Source organism: Anomaloglossus baeobatrachus, chromosome 1 (assembly GCF_048569485.1).
Source record: "Anomaloglossus baeobatrachus isolate aAnoBae1 chromosome 1, aAnoBae1.hap1, whole genome shotgun sequence".
NCBI lineage: Eukaryota > Metazoa > Chordata > Amphibia > Anura > Aromobatidae > Anomaloglossus > Anomaloglossus baeobatrachus.
In genome coordinates this window covers 322,962,052-322,982,963 of record NC_134353.1, presented here as the reverse complement: position 1 = coordinate 322,982,963, position 20,912 = coordinate 322,962,052, and the positions used below count along the sequence as shown (strand labels likewise).

Below are 20,912 nucleotides of genomic sequence, written 5' to 3'. Positions count from 1 at the left end.
GCAGCGGGAAACGGTACCGGTACCCTAGGGTGTTGCCCATTATAGAGTACGAACGGTGTCTGCCCAGTGGCCTCAGCCAGCGAATTGTTAAGGGCAAATTCTGCCCAGGGTAGGAGGGAGGACCAGTTATCGTGGTTCTCAGCAACAAAGTGTCGAAGGTATATAATCATAGATTGATTGGTACGTTCAACCAAACCATTAGTCTCCGGATGGTATGCCGAAGAGAGATTCAACTCAATTTGCAGAAGGCTACAAAGATCTCGCCAGAAACGGGAAGTAAATTGCGGGCCTCTATCACAAATGATACGATCTGGCATCCCGTGAAGCCTAAAGACATGCTTGAGGAATAGTTTGGCTAGTACCCTGGAAGATGGGATTCTCGATAACGGTACGAGATGAACCATCCGGGAGAAATGGTCCGTAATGACCCACACAAATCTATGTCCCTGTGAACATGGAAGATCACCCACAAAGTCCATGCCTACCACCTCCCATGGTCTATCTGGCACTGGTAAAGGATGCAAGAGCCCAGCCGGTCTCTGCCGTAATGGACGGTTGCGAGCACACGAGTAGCAGGAACCGACATATCTCTTGACGTGGCTGGCTAAGTGTGGCCACCAATACCACCTCTCCAGTAACTCTCGTGTCCGCCTAATACCAAAATGCCCACCCACCTTTGAGGTGTGGGCCCATGACAGTATATCATTCTGTCGATCAGGCGGAACAAAGGTCTTGCCCGGTGGGATTTGGTCTAACGTCACAGGGGAGAGCGTATGAAAAACCCTGGAGGGAAGGATAAGACGAGGTTCGTCAATCTCTTCCTGGGTAGAAAGCATAGAGCGAGACAGGGCGTCTGCCTTGTTATTCTTACTCCCAGACAGATAGTTGATGGAGAAGTGAAAGCGAGAGAAAAACAAGGACCAGCGGGCTTGGCGAGGATTCAGACGCTGAGCGGTTTGTAAGTACGTCAGATTCTTATGGTCTGTATAGACCTGGAAAGGATGTTTCGCTCCTTCCAGCAAGTGACGCCACTCCTCCAAGGCTAATCTCAAGGCGAGCAGTTCCCTATCCCCAATGGTATAGTTTCTCTCTGCCGGTGAAAAGGTTTTAGCAAAGAAGAAACACGGCCTTTTTCTACCTGCACCGTTCTTTTGATACAAGACCGCACCAGCACCCACTGAAGAGGCATCAACCTCTAAGAGGAAGGGCTTATTCTCATCGGGTCTTTGAAGAACGGGAGCAGTTGAAAAGTGTCTTTTTACTGCCTCAAAAGCCTGAGATGTCTCAGTAGACCAGGCTTTGGGATTAGCACCTTTCTTAGTCAAGGCCACCAAAGGGGCCACCAAAGTAGAAAAATGGGGTATGAACTGCCTGTAATAATTTATGAATCCTAAGAAGCGTTGCACCGCCTTCAAGGAATGAGGTTCGGACCATTGCAGGACAGCAGAGAGCTCCGCAGGATCCATAGCCAGACCCTCTTGTGAGATAATGTAACCCAAAAAAGGCAATGAGGACTGCTCGAATACACATTTCTCGAGTTTAGCAAACAATGAGTGCTCCCTTAAACGGGAAAGGACACGAACGACATCCTGACGATGAGTCTCCAGATCAGGAGAAAAAATCAGGATGTCGTCCAGATACACCACTACTGAGGATAACAGTAAATCCCTGAACACATCGTTTACGAAGTCCTGAAATACTGCGGGTGCATTACATAACCCAAAAGGCATGACGAGGTATTCATAGTGACCGTCTCGGGTGTTAAAAGCGGTCTTCCATTCGTCACCCTTTCGAATTCGTACCAAGTTATACGCACCCCGCAGATCCAACCTCGTAAAAACTTGAGCTCCTCTCAGTCTGTCAAAGAGCTCCGAAATTAAAGGTAATGGGTATTTGTTCTTTATTGTGATTGCGTTGAGACCCCTGTAATCTATGCAGGGACGCAAATCACCCTCTTTCTTCCGAACAAAGAAAAACCCAGCTCCCGCGGGAGAGACAGACTTACGAATGAACCCCTTCTCTAAACTCTCTCTTATATAGGTCGACATGGCCTCCGACTCAGGTATCGACAGGGGGTAAACCCTGCCTTTAGGTGGAACCGAACCTGGGATAAGGTCTATGGCACAGTCATACGGCCTATGGGGTGGAAGAACCTCAGCACCCTGTTTGGAGAACACGTCAGCGAAATCCAAATAGGGTGTAGGTATGGGAGAGAGATCAGTTGATGCAACCGCAACGACCTTAGGTGGTAAGGGAAGACATCGGGACTGACATTTCGAACCCCAACTAATAATGCTGTCAGACTCCCAGTCAATGTGAGGAGCATGAGTCCGAAGCCATGGAAGACCCAGAAGGACGTTGTCTATACCCTCAGGCAAAACAAGAAAAGAAATCTCCTCTATGTGACCCTGAGACAGGGAAAGGCGCAAGGGAACTGTCCTCAATATAATGGAGTCAGACAACATAGTTCCATTAACAACACGGACAGGAATAGGCGCCTCTAACATGATAGAGGGAATATTGTGTCCCTTTACAAATCCTGAGGACACAAAAATCCCATCAGCTCCGGAATCCACAAAAGCCATAATAGGCCATGTATTCTCAGATAACGAGAGCTGACCTGGGATACAACACTTAGAGGGTGCAGAAGACGTCTCTAGTAACCCCCCTCTAATGGTTACTAGGCCAGGGAGTTTCCCTGACGACTAGGACACTTGTTGGCATAGTGCCCAGCCTGACGACATACGTAACATATAGGAGGACCAGACTTGCGTAGTCTGGAGAACGTATGACCTAACTCCATAGGAGTGGGAGATGTTTCAGATGCTGAGGAAGATGGTAGTGGACCCTCAACAACTGGAATAGCCCGATGCTTAGGGCGTGAGGAAGAGACCTCGAGTCTACGTTCCTTATGGCGTACATCGATCCTCGTTGCTACTGTGATCAAGTCCTCCAGAGAAGCAGGGACCTCACGAGTAGCAAGGGCATCCTTGACATAGCCTGCCAACCCTCTCCAGAAGATAGGAATCAACACCTTCTCTGGCCAATCTAGTTCTGCCACCAGAGTTCTAAAAGCAATGGCATAAGAACTAGTGGATAACGAACCCTGAGATAGATCTAACAGTCTCAGGGCCGCATCATGGGTAACCTGCGGACCCATGAATACCGCCTTAAGAGCATCAAGAAAGTCTTGATGTCTCAGAGTAACCACATCAGAGCGCTCCCATAGGGGAGTCGCCCATTCTAAGGCTTTGTCCTGAAGTAAGGAGATGATAAAGCCTACTCTGGACCTCTCCGTAGAGAAGCGAGAAGAGTTGACCTCTAGGTGTATCTGACACTGACTAATGAAACCACGACATGATCTGGCATCGCCAGAATATCTGTTTGGCAGAGCAAGTCGAGGATCATGTGCAGATGTCACCATGGTCTGAGGTTTATCCTCTATACTCTTGAGCCGTGACTCAAGTACTTGTATGTAACGGTGTAACTGCTGATATTCTGCCATAACTGCCAGACCCTTGGCTCAGTCCTAATGTTACGGGGGGCTGTCTGATAATAACCGAAAGGAGTATCAGACAGTCAGGGTCCACCGTGCAAAGACTTTGCTGCAGACTATGGCAGAGTGCAATACCTCTGTTAACTCACAGAAGGATATAATAAGTAAGTAAAGCAATTCCTCCCTTACTTGGAGGGTGTGTGGAATGATCTCTGTTAATAATCACAGAGACAAAGGCAATGTGTGCGAAATGGCACCTACCTAGGTCCGCTCTTCTAGTGGTGCAAAAGAGACGAACAGCAGCATAAGCTGCACAAAGCTCCTACCTGCGTTCGCTCCACTAGTGTGCGAGGACACGAACCACTAGATATGGCACCTGCCTAGGTCCGCTCTTCTAGTGGTGCAAAAGAGACGAACAGCAGCGTAAGCCGCACAAAGCTCCTACCTCTGTTCGCTCCCCTAGTGTGCGAGGATACGAACAACTGCCAGACGCAGTATAAGGAACGTTACCCTAGCGGCAACGTCCACCTACGAGTAGAATCACAAGGCCCAGCCAGACCATGTGCCTCAGGCACCTACCTATGTCCGCTCCCCTAAGAGGTAAGGATACGGACAGCAGCCGAAGCTGTAAGGTATAAGAACGCTACCCTGCCGGTAGCGCTCACCTAGCATAGACAGAGGAATGCCTAGAGGAACGCGCACAGAGCGTCTACTCATATGCATGAACCAAGAGGACTGAGCACCATGCGGCGTGTGTCAGGGTCTTATATAGACTCTGTGCCTCATCCAAGATGGAGGACACCAGAGCCAATCCGCTGCCAGAACGACAGGAGTGACGTCATGCTGGCCTATCACCGAGCAAGACGTCACATGACCAGCGACCAATCGGCATAGAAGGTGTCAGAGACATGTGACCTCGTGTCAGCGATGATGTCACCCGCACATGTGCAATGGCTCCAAGATTGGACTTAGTCTCCGGCGCTCGCACATGTGCAGTAGCAAGAAATCTGGACTTAGTCTCCAGCGCTCGCACATGTGCAGTAGCAAGAAATCTGGACTTAGTCTCCAGCGCTCGCACATGTGCAGTAGCAAGAAATCTGGACTTAGTCTCCAGCGCTCGCACATGTGCAGTAGCAAGAAATCTGGACATAGTCTCCAGTGCTCGCAGCAACCGTAACACCGATATACACCAGGGAGCATGGGCACGTTGCGTAATATACAACGTGAGTAGTAGTATAATTGATGTAGTCCCTGATATTCATTACTCGAGAGCTGTCAGAGGAGGCAAACGTATTGGTGCGTACCACGTTAGGGCACGCAATACAGCGTCCGCATGGGAAGCACCCTTGTAGAGGGCCACGGGTGGAGAACGGATTGGTGGATGGGGGCACATAGTGGCTTCTTACCAGCGTATCACGGAGATTTTTAGAACGATGGGCTGTCATAGGGGGACGAGACGGGAGCAAGCTAGCCAAGGTAGGATCGGATTTCAGAACAGGCCAGTGTCTACACAGGATACTCCGCATAGTCTGCCAATGACTGTTGTAAGTACTTATAAAACAAACAGGAAGGTCATCCGACGGTTGTTTAGGAGTATAATTTAATAGTTGATTGCGTGGGGTCTTTTTAGGATGCATTAGCCTTTCCTGATACAACAGTTACTGTAACCCCGATCACGGAAGCGGCCCATGAGTTTAGCGGACTGACTTTCAAAAGACTGGTCGGAGGAACAGATCTGCCTCGTCCTCAAAAACTGGCCAGTCGGGATGGTGCGAATTGTAGCTGGTGTATGGGCAGAGGAAGCATGCAGCAGGGCATTGACAGAGGTGGACTTCTGATACACATTAGTTTGGATAGTAGATAGTGAATCCACCTCGATGTTAATATCCAAAAAGTCAATGCACCTGCTGCTATGCTTATAAGTCAGTTTGATATTAAGATTGTTGTTATTCAACACTGCCATAAATGTATCAAGCTGCTCCACAGTGCCCTGCCAAAAGAAAAGAACGTCATAAATATATCTGAGATAGCACTGCACATGGGGACCGGCCCCCGCCCCCCGTCACCAAAAACCAACCTCTCCCACATACCGAGGAAGAGGTTGACGTATGTGAGGGCGCGGCCTGCAGATAATACTGGTCCTTGAACAGAAAAAAAGTATGTGTGAGGGCAAAGTGAAGCAGCTCGAGAATCAACCTGTTTAGATCGCCATCCCGACCGCCCATCTCAAGGAAGAGGCGGACAACCTCCAATCCATCAGAGTGGGAATTGCATGTGTAGAGACTCTCCACATCAGCCGTAACAATTAACATGTCATGGTCCATAAAGATGCCATCGATCCGCCTGAGAACGTCCGTCGTGTCACGGACATATGAGGGCAAGGTTTCCACTAAAGGTTTCAGATGATAATCAATAAATTTACAAATGGGGTCATTCATTCAAGCCCTCCATGGGACACGATGGGACGCCCAGGGGGATCAAGGGCATCTTTATGGATTTTGGGCAACAAATAAAATGTTGGTACCTTAGGATATTTAGTGTAGAGTCCCTCCATTATATTTTTGGCAATCAGTCCAACCTCCTGGGCCGCCTCCAAGATACACTGCAACTCAACCGAAAATTTCTGTAATGGGTTATAGGAAAGTTTGGCATAAGTATGTTTATCACGAAGCTGTCTCAATGCTTCTTTTTTGTATTTTTCCACTGCCCAGATGACGATGTTCCCCCCTTGTCAGCAGATTTGATGACAACATTCTTAAGATTACTTAATTCCTTCAGAGCAATTCTCTGCTGATGGGTTAGGTTGTCACCACGTCTTCCAGTGAGTATTTGTTTGAATTCTTCCATCACTAGACGGGGAAAACCTCCACAGAGGGGCATACTGACAGGGGGGGAACCTCGACGATCTGGGCAGTAGAGACCTAGGGAACACACCTGATGAGACACTGGACTGTTCTGAGAGCAGATCCTCCAGGGCCTGTAAAGCCTCACGTTCGGCTGGGCAGTCCATCTCCAAACTGTGTATTTTGTGATGTAGTTTTTTCAAAATAATCTTCTGTACAAACAAATAAGTATCCTTCAAAGCTGTAAAATAATCAAAGTGGGTTGTTGGAGAAAAAGTTAACCCCCTAGATAGCACCTCCAGCTGGGCGTCGGAAAGAACGTGCGAAGAAAGATTAATCACCTGTAATCTATTTTTAATACTTTTGTTGCTTCCTTTCGAAGCCTGTTTATTCCAAGTCACACTGCCCGAGCTCCCATATTTAATTCCGTTTCGCAAGCCCCAAACGACGCTTCAGATGAAGAGCCATTTATAGAACTAAGAGAGGTCATGGAGGTGGACTGTCCCTGGGGATAACTCCTGGAACGAGGGCCAGCACGAGTCGCCGAGTGCCACTTATAAACAGTAGAATTAGCATAATCGGATAAATCCATATTAAATTTCTTCAATTTCTGGCCTCTGATCTCCTTTTTAAGTTTTGTCAGATCCCGCTCAATTTCAGCCTCCATTTTAGCCACCAGTTCTGTGGAACATTTCTTTTTAATGTTACCCTCCAACTCCTCCAATTCGGTCTCCATAGTGGCAAGTGAGGTAGTATTATGTTCTTTCAACAGAGACAGGAAGGAGGTGTCCTCCACCGGAAAAGAGGGAAAAATCTGCACCCGAAGTCCACGGGGCACCATGTCCCTATCCAAATATTTGTCAAGCAAAGCGCGGTTCCAATGTATCCTTAATCTTTTTTTCAAAAGCTCTTTATATTTCAGAATAAGAGTATCATTATCAATATAATGAACATCACTACTAGTACTACTATTATGGTCTTTTAGAACATCATCAAAGTGTGCATGCCACGCTCGATCTCGGGCACGGAAATCCATGATTAGTTGAGAGATAACTGTGAAAGACACAGAAAGACATATCAGAAACAAAAATCTCAACATTGAGTCCAATATATAGATTGCTGAGAGGTGGCATAATAAACCACCTCTTCAAGCAGCACTACTCATAGTTACATATAAAAAACAAGAGAACAAGGAGTATATGTGCAAAGTATAACAATTCTTTATTATGAAAAAAACACAATAGACAGTTTAGATACAAGTAAAAACATCACCACAACGAGTCATCCGGTTGAATGTAAGATTGTTACACGGTAAGGACAAAGTACTAATTAGCAAATATCCTAAAGGTCAGCAGTATAGGGATATTACAATACAGAAAATAATCTGATATGGATGGGGGACCTGACCGTATACTTTATATGGTTAACTGCCCACAAAGAAGGAAAAAACAGAAAAAAATCCCTTATTCCCTGCACCACGCAGAAAAAAGAGGTTGAGTTAAACAAACGGCAGTCTAAATTAGACTATACAAGTTCATTGTAGTGGCACAGTAGCCATATAAAAGATGATAAATACGTATTGAAAACTCCCGGCTAAAGGACAAAGTATTTACCTGGGATAATGGCGCAGAGAGTAAAACAGGGTTAGACCTTTGGTTTAGAGGAACAGGGTTAGACCTTCAGTTTGGAGGAACAGGGTTAGACCTTCAGTTGGAGGAGCAGAATAAACCTTCAATTTAGAAAATCCCCAGAGAGGAACCTGGACTTCATCGACGCGCGTTTCGCACAGTAGGATTGCTTTATCAAGATGGAGAGGCACAGGGTCAGTGTCACAAATCAGGGTTTATATACCCTTATGTTCAGAGAAACAGCGTACAGCTGTTACTAGAAGGTGGGCCGGAAGTGAGGGTATACGGAAACGCCCCACCGCTATGGCAACGGGCGCAAGTGCGGTGTCAGGGATGTGTAACCTAGACAACCGTACGACGCACCGCCGTACTTACCAGCAGGGGGTGTGCCCGTAAACGTAAGCCATCACTCCAATACAGAATCCGCTCAGAGCCGGCCGTGCCGTCAGCGCGCACGAGCGGCTCTGAGGACGCGTCACCCAGGGAGCCGCGCGTGCGCACCAAGCGCTCATACAAACTGATTCAAGTGCTGTCAGTTTTTTCCACGGGCAGATTTTGTAAACATGTTAAAAGGAACCTGTCACCAGGTTTTCCTCATATAGAGTGTGCTACTAGATGTTGGGACAGTTAGACAGGGATTAGCAATATCCACTCAGAACTTCTCATGATTCTGGGTGCATATTTCACCTGACAGGTTCTCTTTAAGCTGGATATACGTTTTCAGATTTGTAGTAAACCAAAAGAAAAAAGGGGAAGCTCACCATGCTGTATGTAGAAAAATTTCTGTGTAGATCTGTGTATTATTATGTTCTGTAGCATACGTTGTTAAATTTGTGGTGTGCATGTACTATCATTAGGAGATTTTTTTTTATCTAAGAAACACATCAGGAGTCAACATGCTGCAGATTTTTTAGTGTTTTCAAAATGCTTTGAATAAAGGTTTTTTTAATTTTATTTATCACTCCTTGGAAGATGCCATTCCTTCACTCCTTCATTTCAGATATGTAGGAAAGCACAGTACGCAGTGATTTTCTGCACTCCTAAAAATGAAATATCCCCGGAATAAAGGTGGTCACACCTAAGCATAGATCTGCAAGATACTTACCTATGAATATTTTTTATATATTTTTTCAAACATTCTTGATCTACCAAGTCATCAATGTAAACTTAAACTCCACATAAGTAAAAAAAAGTTTATCGTATATGATGTACCAGTCACTTATTATCCTGTGTATGCAATATGATATCCAGATATTTTACCAGTCACATATTACCTGTATATAGTATATTACATAGGGTTTACAGGATAATACATGACTGGTATATATTTCACCAGCTGTATAAGTATTGAACACGTCACTGATTTGTTTATATTTTCTAAAGGTGCTATTGACATGAAATTCTCACCAGATATTGGTAACAACCCATCCAATCTACACAGGCAAATTAATCAAACCATAGATGCCCATAAAATAGGTTATGTGTAATAATGAGAAATGACACAGGGAAAATGCGCCAAAATCAGAATGACATTGCAATGACGTCACTCAGCACTTGCACAATGATGTTCTATGCTCAGCCCGCAGTAGGGCAGAGCAGTGTGTGCTTGCAAGGCTACAGCGCAGACGCGAGATCTCTGTTCACTATATGGATGTGTCACGCTCCCCGGGTCCCCTGCTCTGCTCCCCGGCTTCCCTGCGTCGCCCCCCGGTTCCTCTGTCCGGCGTCCGCCGCACCCCGGTCTCCAGCCCCCTTTGCCTGCGGTCCCCAGGCGTCCTGGTCCCCGCTCCCGGCGCCCGTCGGCTACACAGCCCCAGCCCGGCTCTCCTGCTTCCTCCTCACCGCTCCCTGCCCTGGCTTCTGGCACCCGGGCCTCACGCATGCGCATTAGGGCGCGCGCGCGGTCATTGACCCTTTCTTAAAGGGCCAGCGTCCACTGACAGGAAATTGAGCACACAGGTACAGGGTATAAAGGGGTTAGTGTCCAAGTGGGCGGGGCCTGTTCTTCGTGTTTCCCAAGCTAGGAGTCAGGTCTCCTTGTGTTCCTGTGAGATACTCACCTCTCTCTCTTCTAGAGCCAATCCTGCCTCGCCATCCGGTCCTGCCGAATCCGAACGCTGACTATCTGCCATCCTGACAGTCCGTTCCTTCTCTGATCCCTGTGGTGACCCGTCCTCTCGCTCCATCGGTTCCGGACTCCGCCTGACAACATCTCGGCTTCCGAACCTGAGCTCCGTCACCCGGACTACCATCAGTGACTCCGTGGTCCCAGGGACTTCTCCATTCTACTCTTGTGCACGGACTGTCCTGCTACCCGTAGTGCTCCAGCTACCAGACCCCTTACCTTCATCAAGGAGTTCGGCCCAGTGGATCCACCTCCTGGGTCTGCCCGTCCACCTGGCCCTAACAGGATGACACAGGACGTGTTGTTCACATCAATCAAAGCAGGAGGACGCGATTAGCAGCAGCGAGGAGGGAGAGACGCCACAGTAAGGATGCGTATCGGACCACCCTAATTTACATACAACACAGGAGCATATCAAATTATATTTTGAGGTGTACACGGGGAGTCAGGAGCTGGTAGACACGTTTGTAGAATGCAGCATATATATAGCATGAGCCCACACACAGCCCCTTATATACAGCATGAACCCCTCACAGCTCCTTCTATACCATATGAGCCCCCACATAGCTCCCTATATACAGTATGAGCCCTCACATAGCTCGCTATGTACAGGGTAAGACCTCACATAGCTCCCTATATATAGGATATGCCCTCACACAGCTCCTATATATATAGAAACCAAGGAAAAAATTGTGAAAACATACCCTGCTGTAACTAAATAAAAGCATAGTGCATATAAACATAGGGTACTTAGTAAACACTGTTTTTGATAAAAAAAAGCATAAAGATATCCCACCAACGCCAAGGTGTACCCAGTTGGGATAGTACCTACACTCTCTAATATTAAAACCTTACCATGGGTCTAAAATAGGCCTCAATGTGGCTAAGGGCTGAGAGCGACCGGGTCCCAACAGGACACACACAGTCAGGGGGATTCACAGAATGAAATGTCCAGCTCGCTGAGAAGGGGGCCACTCCCCGTTTGTACTGAATACAAAAAAACTACATAAAAACAAAAAAGTGAGCCGGAGTATGAGATGGTATACATGGTACTTGTGAGACCATGTTCACACTGGCCATCAGACAAAGAGAAACCAAGGAAAAAATTGTGAAAACATACCCTGCTGTAACTAAATAAAAGCATAGTGCATATAAACATAGGGTACTTAGTAAACACTGTTTTTGATCAAAAAAGGCATAAAGCTATCCCACCAACGCCAAGGTGTACCCAGTTGGGATAGTACCTACACTCTCTAATATTAAAACCTTACCATGGGTCTAAAATAGGCCTCAATGTGGCTAAGGGCTGAGAGCGACCGGGTCCCAACAGGACACACACAGTCAGGGGGATTCACAGAATGAAATGTCCAGCTCACTGAGAAGGGGGCCAATCCTCCTATATATATGTAGCATGAGCCCACACACAGCTCCCTATACACAGTATGTGTCCATATACAACCCCTATATAGAGCATGAGCACTCACAGCTCTTTATATACATTATGAGCCCCCGCATAGCTCCCTATATACCGTATGAGCCCTCACATAGCTTCCTATGTACAGGATGAGACCTCATATAGCTCCCTATATACAGTATGAGCCCCCACATAGCCACTTATGTACAGCATGAGCCCACACATAGCCCCATATATAGTATGAGGTCTCACACAGCCCCCCTATATACAGTATGAGCCTCACATAGCCCCCTATATACAGTATGAGCTTCACATAGCCCCTATATACAGTATGAGCCACTACATAATCCGCTATATACAGGCACACATTACACATACATATAAAAAGCACACACACACACACAACACATACTCACCTTGCTCACATTCCTCAGGCGCTCTGCTCCGTTCCCCAAGGCTCCACTTCTTGTGGCTGGTGCGTACATTCTGGCACAGGCTGCTGATGTAATCACACCCCTATGTCACACAACAAACCACGGGAGCTCCCCTGGAGCTGAGCTGCCATTCTGTATTGCTAACAGCAGAGCTTCAGGAAAGCCCCCTGATTGGATATGTGCACCGCTGTTGGTAGCGCAAACATTATAGTGAAGGAAATCTGGTCAGGACTTTTTTTTTTGTTATTTAAGTGTTAAAAAAAAATTCTGAAATTTGTAAAACGTTTTTTTGAATTTTGTCGCCATTTACCGAAACCCATAGCGTTTTAATTTGTTTGGGATATGGGGCTATGTGAGGGCTTATTTTTTGTGCCCTGAGCTGATTTTTTTACTGATACTATATCAGGGCAGATATGAAGTTTTGATCACTTCATATTGCATTTTATTTAAAAAACATAATTGTGGCGTTTTCATTTTTTTCTCATTGCACAGTTTACAGATCAGATCAGTTTACTTTAGATAGATTAGAACTAGGGATGATCGAATACTTCGATTATTCGGCTTCGCAAATATTTTCCGAATACGTCGCCGCTATTTGACTATTTGCAAATATTCGATGCGCAATGTAAGTCTATGGGAAACCCGAATAACAACTATTCGGAACTATTCGGGCTCCCCATAGACTTACATTGCACATCGAATAGTCGAATAGCGGCGAGGTATTCGGAAAATATTCGCCAAGCCAAATAATTGAAGTATTCGATCATCCCTAATGAGAACTTTACAAGCGCAGCAATACAAAATATGTGTATTTTTTTAATTGTTTCAATGCTTTTATCAGTGTGGCTCCTGCTGTAGACTCTGGGGTCTCCAAGAGAGTGGAACCCTGGGCACCTGCCCAGCTTGCCCTCTCCTCTGGAGCCTCGGGTGGTAGCCCAGATTGCCCTCATTATAATATGCCTATGAATACTAATCTGTACACTGCATGTGCTATAAATTATTTACACAGTTACATAGTGTTATAAGCATTCAACTAATCAAACCTGGACCAACAGGACCTCACATCCCTGAGGACTGTAGGTTGAGAAACACTGGTCTAGCTTATGGGCTCCCATGTGTTGCAGTTTGTCTTCATTGTTTCTGCTGAAAAGTTTTAGGACAATATTGTGGCCGGCTGCTCCAGATATACAGAGAGTGAAATATGTTTTGTACATGGACCAATTTTCTAAGTATATTTCTAATGGTGCTATTGACATTATTCTCCCAGAGGATGTCAGTAACAACTCATCCAATTCACACAGGGTCAGCGTTAAGGGGTTGAAGAGGGCAAGCTGGGCAGGTGCCCAGGGTTCCACTCTCTTGGAGACCCCAGAGTCTACAGCAGGAGCCACACTGATAAAAGCATTAAAACAATTAAAAAAAATACACATATTTTGTATTGCTGCGCTTGTAAAGTTCTCATTAGGCATGATCGAATACTTCAATTATTTGGCTTGGCGAATTTTTTCCGAATACCTTGCCGCTATTCGATGCGCAATGTAAGTCTATAGGGAGCCCGAATAGTTCCGAATAGTTGTTATTCGGGTTTCCCATAGACTTACATTGCGCATCGAATATTCGCGAATAGTCAAATAGCGGCGACGTATTCGGAAAATATTTGCGAAGCCGAATAATCGAAGTATTCGATCATCCCTAGTTCTAATCTATCTAAAGTAAACTGATCTGATCTGTAAACTGTGCAATGAGAAAAAAATGAAAACGCCACAATTATGTTTTTTAAATGAAATGCAATATGAAGTGATCAAAACTTCATATCTGCCCTGAAATGGTATCAGTAAAAAAATCAGCTCAGGGCACAGAAAATAAGCCCTCACATAGCCCCATATCCCAAACAAATTAAAACGCTATGGGTTTCGGTAAATGGCGACAAAAGGCAAAAAAAGTTTTACAAATTTCAGAAAAATTTTTCAACACTTAAATAAAAAAAACCCTATACATGTTTGATATCTGCGTATTCATCTGCGTGGTCAGTTTTATCACATAGTTAACATGGTAAATAAAAAACCTCATAACACCATTGTGGAATTGTACTTTTTTTTGCAATTTCAACATACTTGGAATTTTTTTTACTGTTTTCCAGTACACTATGTGGTAGAATTAATTGTTTCATTCAAAATTACAACTCGTCCTGCAAAAAACAAGCCCTCATATGTCTATGTGAATGAATGGAAAAAATGAAAAAGAAAGGGAGAAAAAACGAAAACAGAAAATTGGGAGTACAATGGTTAAAATCCTTGTAATCGCCATACAATAGTACGAGAGCTTTCTGCAGGCTTCTTTCTTCAGATGTTCATGATGGCTTTACTAACAAACTAAAAAAGTAATCATATCTATAAAATGTAAATCCATCAACAAGAAGTGAAAAGGCGGCACTCACCAAAGATAAAACGTTCTTTATTTAATGCACAACATTAAGGCCATGTGTGCACGCTGCGGATTTACCCGCAAAATTGCCACGGATTTCGCTGCAGAAATGCTGCAGAAAATGTTTATAACATTTCTGTAGTCCTTCTCCAGCAAAATATTAATTAAAAAAAGCTGTTTTTTTGTTTTTTTTTCCCTGCGGATTTACCCACAGAATTTCCACTGCGGATTTAGGGCTCGTGCGCACACTGCATCCTGACTAGTGCAGAAATAAATGCACCCTCTTGGCAGACTTGACACTGCGTTTTGACAAAAAGAATGCATCAAAAACACATGTATTTTGGATGCATTTTGGATGCATTTTTGTCAGTGCGGTCCCCCGGCAATTCAGCTCTGCTACATGCCCGCTGACAGCAGACACAGACAGAGTCGCGCAATGAGAATGAACTTGGATGAACTTCACCCGACTTCATTGTCATACCGCGGCTCTGTCTCTGTGTGCTGTCATGAACTCAGATGAACCTACGAGGTCAGTGCCAGGACACAGGAGTCCGCAGCAGTGACGTCAGAGCTTCACCCGATTTCACTGACATCGCGCGGCTCTCTTTCTCTTTCTGTGTCGCAGCCTGATTTGCGGTCACACGTGAAGGATTCACTTGTGACCACAAATCCCTTGAGTGACTGAAGTGAGCAGCGCGATCAGCGGTGCCGTCACTCAGGTGACCCGCGCCCACAGCTGGAGTCCTCCATCTGAGAGCGGTGGCCGCGAGTAATCTGAGTGACATCATCGCTGATCGCGTGGCTCACTTCAGTTGCTGCGTGGAGCTGACAGAGAGCGGTCGTGGTCTGTGGCCACTCGCTGTCAACTTCATGTAGCAGAGCTGAAAGCGTTGTGGGACCTCATGTGGATTACGTTGGACCTGGAGGGGTATTTGGGGATTAATAAAGTGGTGAAAGAGGGTGATTTTTTGTCTTTCATTCCAAATAAAGGATTTTTTGGATGTGTGTGTTTATTTTCTTTAACTTGTAAACTTCTTTAACACCTGCCATGATTAACCTGGGACTTAAGGGGGCTTTACACGCAACGACATATTTAATGATATGTCGTCGGGGTCACAAAATTCGTGGTGCACATCCAGCATCGTTAGCGACGTCGTTGCGTGTAACAGCTACGAGTGAGTGTTAACAATAAAAAATACTCACCTAATTGTTGATCGTTGACACGTCGTTCATTTTCAAAATCTCGTTTAGTCATTGCTGACGTAGGTTGTTCGTTGTTCCTGAGGCAGCACACATCGCTACGTGTGACACCACGGAAATGACGAACAACAGCTTACCTGCGTCCTCCGGCAACGAGGTGGGCATGTGATTAATGCGGCTGCTCTCCGCCCCTCTGCTTCTATTGGTCTGCCACTGTGTGACGTCGCTGTGACAGCGCATGAACCTCCCCCTTAACGAAGAGGTTGTTCGCCGCCCACAGCGACGTTGCTAGGAAGGTAAGTACGTGTGACGTGTGTTAGCGATATTGTGCACCACGGGCAGCGATTTCCACAAACGATGGTGGCGGGTGTTTTCACGAGCGACATCGCTAGCCCCCTTTAGTGGCAGCTATGGTCTGCTGCCATTAACTCCTTATTACCCCGATTGTCACTGCACCAGGGCAATTCGTGATGAGCCGGGTAGAGTTCCGGTACTGTCTCATGGATGCGGCGATTCCGGGTGGCTGCTTGCTGATATTGTTAGGCTGGGGGGCTCCCCATAATGCGGAGCTCCCCATCCTGAGAATACCAGCCTTCAGCCGTGTGGCTTTACCCTGGCTGGTATCGGCCTGTAGCCGGCTTTATCAGTGCTGGTATCAATAGGGGGGGATCCTATGCCAATTGTTTTATTTATTTATTTATTTATTTTATACCATTATATTGACCCTGAGACAGTGCCTGTGATTCGAACCAAGCAACAGATGCTTTCTAGGGTGGGGTCTGGCTGCAACCAATCAGATACACCGGTGGGCAGGGAAAGCAGTGAATATTCCTTAGAGGTAATTTTCGGCCCCAGAATTAAAGCCACAGCTGCGGGGACTCAGTAAGTATGTACTGCTGTAACCCTTTTGCTTTCTTTTTGTTTTTTACAGTGGCCAATCACAGCAATGCCAACACTTGACATAGCTGTGATGGGCAAGGAGAGGATGTTTTTTTTGCCATCCGATCATTCACCTATCCTTGGCAAGATCTTTTATGGTAAATGATCGGATGTCCAATCCTCATCTGGCCAAAGATTGTATGATTTTTTTCCGATCTTTGCCGATCAGGATTGCTCATCTCTATTGCAAGGAACTCAAGTGACGTCAAAAAGCACATAAAAAAGCACACAAAAAAAGCAACGTGGGCATTATACATGCGTTTTTAACCAACTCCATTGAAGTCAATTGGGGAAAAAAGCAGGAAAAAAGGCTAAAACAATTGACATGGTGCTTTTTTTTCAGCAACAAAAAAAGCAACTGAAAGAGAAGCAACGTGAGCACAGCAAGTCACGATTCTCTTAAGCGGGCTTTAGACAAAGCGACATCATTAGCGATGTCGCTGGTGAAAGCACCCGCCCCTGTCAGTTGTGCGTCACGGGCAAATCGCTGCCCGTGGCGCACAACATTGCTAACACCTGTCACACGGACTTACCTGCCTAGCGACGTCGATGTGGCCTGCGAACCGCGTCAGAGCGGCGTCACTAAGCGGTCGTCCAATAGAAGTGGAGGGGTGGAGATGAGCGGCCGTAACATCCCGCCTACCTCTTTACTTCCTCATTGCCGCCGGCTGCATTGCTCTTTCCCGGTCTGCCTCTTTCCCCGCCAGTCTCTTTCCCCGCCTGTCTCTTTCCCCGCTTGTCTCTTTCCTCGTCTGTCTCTTTCCCCGTCTGTCTCTTTGCCTGTCTGTCTCTTTCTCCGTCTGTCTCTTTCCAGGTCTGTCTTTTTGCCCATCTGTCTCTTTGCCTGTCAGTCTCTTTGCCCGTCTGTCTCTTTGCCCGTCTGTCTCTTTGCTCATCTGTCTCTTTTCAGGGCTGTCTCTTTGCCTGTCTGTCTCTTTGTCCGTTTGTCTCTTTGCCCGTCTGTCTCTTTCCAGGGCTGTCTCTTTGCCCATCTGTCTCTTTTCAGGGCTGTCTCTTTGCCCATCTGTCTCTTTGCCCGGCTGTCTCTTTGCCCGTCTGTCTCTTTGCCCGGCTGTCTCTTTGCCCGGCTGTCTCTTTCCAGGGCTGTCTCTTTCCAGGGATGTCTCTTTCCCCGTCTGTCTGTCTGTCTCTTTACCCATCTGTCTCTGTCTGTGTCTCTGTCTGTCTGTCTTATTCTATCTCTCTATCCATCTCTCCACCGACATCTTATTACCTCACGCATGAGCTTCAACTAACAGTTTATTTTGTTCCTATAGCAACCACTGACAGTGGTATAGCTCCCACCTGCATTCAGTTTAATGGCAGCAGGATTTTAGAGACTAACTGTAAAGCACGGGGTTAAATATTTCTGTCAAAACATAGTCTACGACGCTCCCTGGGTCACATGAGGTGTCTGTACAAAATTTCATGATTGTAAATGCGACGGTGCGGATTCCTTTAGCGGGGACACACACACACACACACACACACACACATACACTCAGCTATATATATTAGATTGCCTTTTTCTGTCTGTCTGTCTGTCTTGCTCCAAAAAGGCGTAATTACAGTGACAACCGTCGCATTGGCCGCTGGGCTTGGCCCGGCCCCACCCCCTGCACGCATTGGCCGCTCGGCTCAGCCCCGCCCCCACACATTGGCCGTTCGTCCCCGCCCCCCGTACACATTAGCCACTTGGCCCCGCCCCCCACACATTGCCTGCTCGGTCCCGCACACATTGGCCCCACCCCCTGCACACATTGGCCGCTCGGCCCCACCCCCGCACACATTGGTTACCTATATATCTCCCTCCAGGACTACTCCACCTATTAGACACCTCCCCCCAGGACTACTCCACCTATTAGACACCTCCCCCCAGGACTACTCCACCTATTAGACACCTCTCCCGCCAGGACTACATCTCCTATTATACTCCTCTCCCCCCATGACTCCTCCTCCTATTATACTCCTCTCCCCCCAGGACTACACCTATTAGACACCTCTCCCCCCAGGACTATTCCTCCTATTATAGTCCTCTCCCCCCAGGACTACTCCTCCTATTATACTCCTTGTGGAGACACGGGGGTCAGTGGGTGCTCTCGTCCGCTGGCCCAGCCGCTTTTAGAAAGACAGCATGGCCCAGGGCTCATCCCAACTGAACGCCCGACCTCCTTACCCGTGGGCAGAACACTACTCAGACAACAAAGGGAGAGGGAATCACAATATTAAGACTTTATTGGATCCCCAAACAATTAACGGTACATAGCACAAAACCAGCAAAACACACAAATTTAACAGACAACAGTTTCTCACCCTTCTGCTGGCTCACCAGGGATTTAGAATGTCTGTGCCTCAGAGCTTCCAGGGCTACTTACTCCAATCCAGCAGCACCTCGCTTTCGGCGGGCACCCACCGAGAATGGAATAATGTCAGATTTAGGAAGCTGGGTGAGGTCTGCAAAGTCTATAGCCAGGTGACCAAATTGTCCCAACCTTGGTTTCTTCCTTAAGTAGTCTCTGGTATGATGATATATAATCCTGGCAGCCAGAGTCGAAATCCCTAGACTGTGGTTATGGTATCCAATCGAATCGGAGTCCCTAGATTGAAGCCATGTAGGCAAGTGATCCTCTAGTCGAAGCCAAAGTCCCTAGACCGAGTCCACAAGGCATCCTGATTCTGATCCCCTAGCCAGCTCCTAAGAGCTTAGGCGGGCTTTACACGCTGTGACATCACTAGCAATTGCTAGCGATGTCGAGCGCGATAGCTCCCGCCCCCATCGCACATGCGATATGTGGTGATTGCTGCCGTAGCGAACATTATCGCTACAGCAGCTTCACATGCATAATCCCTCCTTCTTGCGTTCGGCGTCACAGCGACGTCACCGCGACGTCACTAAGCGGCTGGCCAATAGACGCGGAGGGGAGGAGATGAGCGGGACATAACATTCCGTCCACCTTCTTCCTTACGCATTGCTGGCGGACGCAGGTAAGGAGATGTTTGTCGTTCCTGCGGCTTCACACACAGCGATGTGTGGTGCTGCAGGAACGAGGAACAACATCGTACCGGCAGCAGCAGCATATTATGAAAAGGAGTGACGTGTCACCGGTCAACGATTTTTGACGTTTTTGCGATCGGTGATCGTTACTCCTACACGCTGCGATGTCGGTAACGGCGTCGGATGTGCATCACTAACGACGTGACCCCGGTGGATATATCGTTACCGATGTCGCAACGTGTAAAGCCCTCCTTAGACTGGATCATGCAACATCCATCAACCCTGGTGACTCCAAGAAGTCCCTCTTTATAGCCATAGCCTTCCCTTAGGATATACTGTGCCCTTATCAGATTGGTTGTACAAGGTTGTTTCTCTTAATGGATGAATTTCAAGCTGTATACAGAATATCCCAGCAATAATGGTCAATGGCAGACACAGCTAAGTTAAATCGCATCCAGCAAACACTACTCTTCCTAATATACTCCTCACCCCCCAGGACTACTCCTCCTATTATACTCCTCTTTCCCCAGGACTACTACTCCTATTATAGTCCTCTCTCCGCAGGACTACTCTTCCTATTATACTCGTCTCTCCCGAGGACTACTCCTCCTATTATACTCCTCTCTCCCCAGGACTACTCCTCCTATTATACTCCTCTCCCCCCAGGACTACTCCTCCTATTATACTCCTCTCTCCCCAGGACTACTCTTCCTATTATACTCCTCTCTCCCGAGGACTACTCCTCCTATTATACTCCTCTCTCCCCAGGACTATTCCTCCTATTATACTCCTCTCCCCCCAGGACTACTCCTCCTATTATACTCCTCTCCCCCCAGGACTACTCCTCATATTATCCTCCTCTCCCCCAGGACTACTCCCCCTATTATACTCCTCTCTCCCCAGGACTACTCCTCCTATTTTACTCTTCTCCCCCCAGGACTACTCCTATTATACTCCTCTCTCCCCAGGACTACTCCTCCTATTATACTCTTCACGTCCAGGACTACTCCTCCTATTATACTCCTCACCTCCAGGACTACTACTCCTATTATACTCCTTTCCCCCCAGGACTACTCCTCCTATTACACTCCTCTCCCCCCCAGGACTACTCCTCCTATTATACTCCTCTCTCCCCAGGACTACTCCTCCTATTATACTCCTCTCTCCCCAGGACTACTCCTCCTATTATACTCCTCCTATTATAGTCCTCCTATTATAGTCCTCTCTGAGGGGTGCGCAGCATGGGGATGGAACACGATGGGGGGTGCGCAGCATTGGGGGATGAATCACGATGGGTGGTGTGCAGCAATGGGGGGATGAAGTATGATGGGGGGTGCGCAGCATGGGGGATGAAGCACGATGGGGGGTGGCAGCATGGGGGGATGAAGCACGATAGGGGTATGCAGCATGGGGG

The 20,912-nt window shown here is 47.0% G+C and overlaps 1 protein-coding gene across 1 annotated transcript in view; it reads right to left on the bottom strand.

Moving 5' to 3' along the window:
* Positions 1–5,132: 5,132 nt before the first annotated feature.
* Positions 5,133–20,912, bottom strand: part of LOC142298956 (N-acylethanolamine-hydrolyzing acid amidase-like) — a 109,613-nt gene continuing 93,833 nt past the window's right edge. Inside the window, exons 11-12 of the mRNA XM_075341804.1 lie at positions 6,902–7,392; positions 5,133–5,486 (exon numbers count right to left, since the gene is read on the bottom strand). Of these exons, the coding sequence (XP_075197919.1) occupies positions 5,133–5,486; positions 6,902–7,392 (845 nt within the window). The remainder of the gene's footprint in view (positions 5,487–6,901; positions 7,393–20,912) is intronic.